At 36.8% G+C, this 8,442-nt stretch overlaps 1 protein-coding gene across 1 annotated transcript; it reads right to left on the bottom strand.

Annotated features, from left to right (window-relative positions):
- Positions 1 to 577: 577 nt before the first annotated feature.
- LOC131008158 (14 kDa proline-rich protein DC2.15-like) lies at positions 578 to 1,004 on the bottom strand. The gene has a single exon (XM_057935054.1). It carries the CDS (start codon positions 1,002 to 1,004, stop codon positions 747 to 749), a length of 258 nt encoding a protein of 85 aa, XP_057791037.1. The 3' UTR covers positions 578 to 746.
- Positions 1,005 to 8,442: the final 7,438 nt, after the last annotated feature.

Below are 8,442 nucleotides of genomic sequence, written 5' to 3'. Positions count from 1 at the left end.
AAATCTAGTGACGAAAAGATGACTTATCTGGCTGAATGAAATATTTTGAGAACCGTCATTGTTGGAAAATCATATTAGGAACCACCATTATTGAGAAACGCTGAAAGTTTAGGGTTTTTTTTGTAAAATTACTATTCCATTGGATCTTGGCCGGGGAAATTTCAAGTGTGGGAGTTAATGCAATATAGGAAAAAAAATTGTGTATATGGATGCATCAGATTGGTCTCTTCCATTTAAAAGTGTACATGATATGAAACTGATTATATATAACGAGCGTCAAATAATCCGTACGTGATCAACTTTGACTCATTTATGTGATTAAAGAAAACTCCAGTAAACGAACTCTGAAAAGCATAAATTCGAACAAACTCACGAATAGTTTAGACCCATTTTCGGCCTATGTTAAATCTTTATATGGGACCCCATTGCTGATTAAACAAGTTACATTCCCTTAGGTCGAATTTAAGAGCCTCAATTGGATCAATAGCAATGGAATTGCATTGTACAATTTTTCTGAATTATATCATTTTAATCCAGCAAACTCACATATCATCACTGTCCATTTCGTAATCCAATGTTTCCTTTGAGTTGGAGAATCACTTTATTGCTATATATAGAAACCACACATACGATGACAGAAGGCGGAAACGCCTTCATCATCATAAAATGGACCAAACAAATCGACATAACACAACACAGCGGTACATATATAAAATTTAACAAGGAAAAAAACCAGTTTAAACTATCTATGCGCATTGGAAGCCAGAGGGAAGCTTCTTGCCGCAGTAGTTCAAGAGCAAGCTGAGGGAGACGGGCACGTTGAGGTTGATGCCCAGCACTTTGGCCTTGATGGCGGTGCAGAGGCACACAGCCGCCTCGAGATCGGCCAAACCCTCGATGAGGGTGCAGCATGGGGTTTTGGGAGGGGTTCCCACCACAAGGTGCACCAAGTCATTCAGCAAGTCGGCACAAACTCCCAATTTTAGGGTGTCTTTGGGAGACATACTGAGGAGACAAAAAAAAAATTGAGGAGACATAAAGTTTTAAAGGTAGTGTGATGATAGGCTCGAACTTAAGGCCTCAAACACAAACTATGATACTATTAATTAAAACACATGCACGCACTACTAGATAATTTTATTGTAGTATCGTGTAATTATTACGGATTGAGATTCAGTGTACCCTTGTAATTATACGGAGCGACAACTCACAAATTCACAATGTTACTGAGTTCTCATGAAATTTATTGCTGCAAATTATCATTTTTTATAACTCATCAGTGTAAGGTGCTTGACTGTAGCGTTACTATCACTTAAAATACTTGTCCCTTCTCTTAAATTTAGAGTGGGGCTTCAATCTAGAAGACAAGTATTAGCAAACTGGCAGATAAGGCTTGCATATATGGTGATTGGTGAGTGTAGAATTTGGAGTTATATGCTGTTGCGGAGTTGTCAATCTTTTCTTTTCAAATTAAAGATTTGGAACGAGCAATCAGTGGCGGTTCTGAGGGTGTGCGGGGTGGGCGACCGCACAGGGCCCCGAAAAATTGAGGGCCCTCGATTATATATAGGTCTATATATTTATATATACTTAAATAATTGAAAAATAAATGACTTTATTAACTAGTTCAGTGGAAAGATGATCTCTTCAAGTTATGTGGAATCTTGTTGATGTAGGTTCAATTCTTGAGAGTTACAATTTTATATTTTTATTGTTTTGGGGCTCTTTTCCTTCATTAAGTGGTGTGTGAAATTGATGATGATTTTGTTTAGTTATAATTTTATATTTTTATTGGTTTAATTTGGGGCTCTTTTCCTTCATTAAGTGGCATGTGAAATTGATGATCAAAGTGTTATTAGTGATTTTGTTTCAAAATTTACAAGGAGAGCAACACTTCTCAAGTAAATGTTTTAGTTTTTACATGCTTATTGTGTAATAAAATAATAATAATAATAAAACTATCGCTCGGTAATATATATTTTTTTGTTTTATATTTTTGATACATTTTTAGCTACAAAAAGGGCCCGATTTTAAATTTCGCACCGGGCCTTCCGTAGGTTAGCCCCGCCCCTGCGAGCAATGACCAGCATTATTTATCGGCTAAAAATGTTTACGTAAGTTGCAAAAAGTATATAGAGTTATTAACTAATTAAGCATGAGGGTATCGAAAAAAAAAATAAGGTTTAAGTATTTTTTTTTTATTGTAGTTAATAACAAAATTACTACGGAGTTATTTAATGTCATAAATAATGCAATATTTATCCGCGATCACAACACATTTTCTGAAAAATGATATAATTATAATTTCATTTTTTAATATGTTACATAGCTTTGGTTTATAAATAACAACGTTTAGGATTCAAATTCCAATGGTTTTTTTTTTTTTTTTTCTCTCTTAAGAAAAAGAGAAATGATATGTAGCCATTAGGGATGTCAATCCAGCTCAAAACTCGTAGATTGACCCGAGTAATCCGACAAAATTATAGGGTTAGGGTTGAAAAATCGCAACCCGATTATAAATCGGGCTAGCCGGGCTAGCCCGTTTGGGTTGGCGGGTTGAAGCGGGTCAGCCTGTCGAGCTGACGGGCCAGCCCGTTGGGCTACTATTTTTTTTTAATTGAATTTTAAAATACTTTAGAGTTTAGGCCTTTAAGGTTTGGCTTGAAACCGAAATTTTTTCAGCCTCACTAGTCACTAGAGCTGACAAAAATTGACTCGGCCCGCCCGTGTTTTGGGCTGGTTGGGCTGTACAAAATGTAGGCCCGAAAAAATCCGGGCCTAAAAAGCCCGCCCAATGAGCCCGCCGGGCTAACCGGGCCCGGGGCTAAAAAGCCCGTGGTTTTCGGGCTAAAAAGCCTGCCCGGTTAATTTTAATATTTTATTTTTATTAATTACTATTATTCTATTTTTACTTAAGTTCTTATTTGAAAGTGGAAGAGTTTCAATATATATATAGGTGTATTACCCATTTTAGTTGGAAGAGAAAGAAAATTATCTTCTCTTTTCAATATCTCTTATTTTAATTAATGTTTAGAGTAGTTGTACCATTTCATAGAAAAGAAAAAGAAAAACTTAAAATATATGTATGCAGAAATATATATGTATATGTTAGAATTGTTGGGACCAATTGTTAGGAAACATAAAATAAAAATAGTAAAATAATGCAAATTGTTGGGAATAATTTCTAGTTATACAAAAGAAATGTTGTAATTAATGTGATATATATGAGTTGTTGATTGTAGTAGACTAATATGATTTTATATGTCTATATTGTTTATAATTATTATTTAGATTTATCTTAGTTTATTTAATTTTGTGTAAAAATAAAAAAAGAATTTAGTGGAAAAAAAATCATTGGGCGGGTTTGGCCCGACCGCCCGATAGCCCGGTCGAGGCTGGGCCGGGCTTGAAAATTGGCAGCCCGGTCGAATTCGGGTCGGGCCGGCCCGACCCGGTCAATCTCAAAAGCCCGTTGGGCCGGGCCGGGCCAACCCGGCCCGCCCGTTTTGCCAGCTCTACTAGTCACTAGCGCGCCTCCACCATCACTTCAACCATTTTCCTCTACTGCCGATCGATCTACCACCTCCAGCCACGCCGTCGCGCCACCCTTCCCTCTGGCGCATCCACTCCCACCGGGAGTATAATTTATATATTTCATATCTATGTATATTTTAAACATTATACATTAAATCATTAAGAATAATAAAATACAAATGATAATTTTATTTTTACACCTATAACCTAGTTAGCTCGATGGGCTAGCCCGAAACCCGAACGTTTAGGATTACTGGATTAGGGTTAAAGATTTACAATTCGAAAAAATCTCCAACCCGATTAGCCCGCACCCGATTAACTCGAAACTCGATAGAGCTAGCCCAAAAATCTGGTGGGCTGGCCCGATTAACATCCCTAGTAGCAATACAGAATATCCTTTGTTTTTTCCGCATTAAAACAATGTCATTTAATTTAATTGGCGTTACACATCAGACAAATTTTATTATAAATAATTGCAAAAAAAAAGCTCTGTTGCACAAATGTCGAGTTCGGCCCAAACCAAACCCAAATTCGACTCATCATTGATCCAACCCATGGCATGTGTTATGTAAATGATATAGTACTCTCTCCGTCCACCAATCAATTTCCCATTTGCCTCTAAAATTTTATCCACCAATGAACTTCTCACTCTGTTTTTCGGATATATATATATACTTTCTCTTACTTTTTAAATTACTACATTTTACCGATCAATAAATCTATGCAGCCACATTATGGCCACCCACACACTAGTATAATAAGGAAAATATTGATTTATTTAATTTATTTTTAAAAATAAAAATAGGATTTAGTTATTTTACTATATAAGGAAAATCTTGATTTATTTAATTTATTTTTTATTTAGGTAAATTGTGGGTGGCCACAATGTAGCTGTTTAGCATTACTCTTTACCAATTGGATCCACAACACTCTACCATTACTTGTCTAATTAATCCAATTTTGTTGTTAATTAAATGAGCCGATTATATTAGTACTCCCTAAATTGGACATTTTAATGTTGATTAAATGGAGTAGGATATTTCGAATTTTCAGTTTATTTATTTTCTGAAAAATTTATTTCCAGTTTATTTATTTTTTAATTAATTAATTAATTTTCAGTTTATTTATTTTCTAAATTTTCAATTTATTTATTTTTCAGTTTATTTATTTATTTTCTGAATTCGGGGCAGGATCGACCTCTACCCGCAGGTCGCGAGCGCACACAGGAGTGCGGCCAAAAAAATGTTGTAATTGAAATGTCAAACAGTGTGTTTGTAAATTAGTTTAAAATTTGTGTTCATTTCAATAAGTAGCCCGCGATTAACATTGTGATCTATTTACAACAAATGTAAATGACCGACAACATATATTGTTTTCACGGCATGGAAATATTAAATAACTTTGTAGCGGTTAATGTGACATTATTACCGGAGGTGTTCGCAATATAATTTAAACTGTAAATTTGTAGTAGCCCGCTCTTTTATTTATTTATTTTTTTATTAAGATCAGTGATTGCAATAATTGTTATATTGCATCTTCAGTTATGGTAAATCCAGTGTTTATGTCACGACCGCACTTGCTAAGGATAGCAAATTCGGGAAAACCGCGACTAAGGGAGGGAATTTAGGAGCGGGATTTAGAAAGGGGCATATTCGGTTTCTTGATGACTTGACTTGTATAAAGAAATCAATCGAAATATCTAGAAATCAATGAAGGCCACAAGGGGACCGTACATAATATTATTCAAAGGGGTACTCAACGAGTTTGAGTACATTATTAAATAGTACATATTGTTTTGACAGATAACATAATGTCTTAGTAAAATCAGTGTTTGCAGCGGAATAATAATTTGAGTATATGTATGAAGACATATACTCTACTCTGAGGTACTCGTCCTAGATTGACAGAAGCTCCGCTTGCACACTACATCCTCGATCACTGCTCAACCTGCACATTTATAAATACATGCAGGGCTAAGTACAGGAGTACTTAGTGGACACTTGCCGAAATTTACATACATGCATAATATTTTATTGTCAAGCCTTTCAACAGTAGTAAGATACGAGGGTTTTCCTTTAAAGACTCGTATTTACCAAACATAATATCATTTCTTTCATCAATAACCCGCGCAGGTATTTTATATCATTAATTACCATATCAGTAACTCGTGCCGAGAGGGAGGCCTCCCTCTACGGACACTATGATCGGCCAACCCGCTAGATGACTCACGATCACCAGGTGTACACTAATTCCGAAGGGATTTGCGGTCCCATCCAGAATCCGAATTCGATTAACATCAGATAGGCAATTAATAATAAAACATAAAGCATTTAGGCATTGACAATATCATTTAAATTCATAAGCATAAAGTCTTAACAATTCTAATATATAATTTTAGTTTATACGTAGAAAGCCTACCTGAATAGCAGACTCACGGTTTAGCTCTAACTCTGGTGCTTGACCTTTAATCCGAGAAAATAAAATAAGATTCTAATTCTCGAAAAATCTCAATAAATGAGGATGCGTGAAATGATTATGCATGACTCATATTCCTTTAATTAAATTATGAGATGCTAATCCTATTTAAGGAATTAAATCTCGTCTTATGAGGTCGGATTATAAATCTTTAATAATCTACTCATCTTAAAATAATCTAATTCACTTACTAATTAATAATTAGTAAGTCTTAAAATTTATCACTAATTAAAATAATTAGGATTAAATAATGGGCCTAAATTAATAAATCTCATTGGTCTTAACTAATAAATTTCATTGAACTTAATCAATTAAAATAGTAGGAGTTCAATTAATAAAAATAATAAATCCATTATTAACAATTAATAGAAGCCCAATCAAAATAAATAATAAGAGCCCATTTATAAAAATAATAGAGTCCAAACAATATATATATTAGCCCAATGGAAATAAAATAAGCAAAGCCCAATTGAATTAATCTCCGGCCCAATAAAATAAACTAGGCCCAAAAGGAATTTAATTCGAGCCCAAATGAACAAATTCGAAGCCCAGTGCATTAATAATATTAGGCCCAACATCAATTAAATTCTAAAGCCCAACAAATGAGGCCCAAGATAATAAAATCATGAAGCCCAATAAGTGAGCCCATCATCACCCTTAAAGTAATTAGTAAATTTTAATATTAATCTTATCTCGTCAAAACCTTAGACTCAAAACATTATCACATAACTATCATTTAGGTTCGAAACTATTTATTCGAACATCAACATGCGCATTAATCATAACTCGTTCTATTTATGTCATCAAGTCAAATATTCCGTCATTTAAAAACAAAACCTATAATATTACATAGATAAATTATATCATCATAGATCATGCTTTCTCATACATAAAACAATTTAATCCTTTTCAAATAATCCATATTAATAAGTCGTTTGAAAAGAATTAATTTAAATGAGAGTTTAACTCAAAATATTTTATTTTATAATCCCTTTATAAATACTTGAAATAAAGAACTCCATTTAAATAATTAATTTAAAGGTCAATATATATAATTAAATTAATCAAGCTCAATTTAAATTAATAATTAAGAGCTCAAATAATTTAAATAGATATAAGCCCAAATTAATTAGATAAATTAAGTCTATCATGTTTTTCTTTGAATAAGCCCCAAACAATTAAATTAAAATAGGTCCAAATCCTTTAATTAAAAGAAGCCCATCAGATTTTATTTGTAAAGGGCCGAGCCCAAACATTTAAATCGAAGCCCATCTGTTAATTAAATAAGGGCCCAAACAATTTAATTAAAATCGACCCAAGTCTCGGCCCAAACAATTAATAAAATCGGCCCAAGAGGGAGCCCAATATTTTCGGCCCAAACCCGGCTCAAACCCGGCCCAAACCTGGCTGAAACCCGGCCCAAACCCGGCTCCCTTTTCTAACCTAAATATACACACACAAACACCTCCCAACACACACACAAGTTTCTCTCTCTCTCTATCTCTCGGACCTCTCTCTCTATCTCTCGGACCTCTCTCTCTCCCGACCCTCTCTCTGCTCGGCTGAGGGCGGCGCCGCCTCCGGCGCGCCGCCTCGCCGTCGCCTTCGCCTTCGCCGTCGCCTTCTCCTCTATCTCTCTCGCTCAATCTCGGCCGCTGGAAAGGCGCAGCAAGCGCAGCCACGCCGCCGCTCCGTCGCCTCCGCTCCTCCTCCATGGCAGATCCGCCGCCGCCGTTCAACGCCACGGCCACCGCTTGGGTCGACGGGAGCCGCTGGAGCTGCTGCTGCTTCGCCGGGAGTCGACGGATCTGGCCTTCAGCCGTTCGTCTCGCTCGGAGCTCCCGCCGCCGTTGGCTTGCACGGAGTTGCCGCCGACTGCAGCTGCTTCGCCGAGAGTCGACGGATCTGGAGTTGCTGCAGGCTCGTCCGGTGGTCAGTGGCTCGCTGGAGGAGCGCCGCCGCCGGCCGCTGCTGTTGGCAGCAAGAGCCCGACAGCCGCCTCTCCCGGAGCCGCCGTCGCCGTGAGTCGCAGGGCTCCGACAATCCACCATCCTTTCTCTCTCGTTTTATCACTCACGATAGGTTCGTAAATTTGAATTAAAAACTGAAACTCCTCTTTCCCTTTCTTGGCAGATCGGAGACAACCGCGGCTCCGTCGCCGTCCGTCAACCGCCGGCGACGACGAGCCACCGAGGCTGCCCTCCCCCTGACCTCGACTCACACACGCAAACAGCCAACACAAAGGGTTTTTGTGCGAGAATCATATACTGTAATTGCTCAAATAAAAGTTTTAACTCTTTCCTTGTAACTTCAGTTCACAAGTACATATTTAGTAACTGTAAATCTATGAATTTGCTACTCATTTTCTTCATTTATCAAAGCATATGTAAATCTGAGTTAATGAGCATGTGTTGGTATTCTGGAATTGATGTA

Source organism: Salvia miltiorrhiza, chromosome 1 (assembly GCF_028751815.1).
Source record: "Salvia miltiorrhiza cultivar Shanhuang (shh) chromosome 1, IMPLAD_Smil_shh, whole genome shotgun sequence".
Classification (NCBI taxonomy): Eukaryota; Viridiplantae; Streptophyta; class Magnoliopsida; order Lamiales; family Lamiaceae; genus Salvia; species Salvia miltiorrhiza.
The sequence above is the reverse complement of the archived record's forward strand: the minus strand, read 5'-3'. Positions and strand labels throughout refer to the sequence as shown.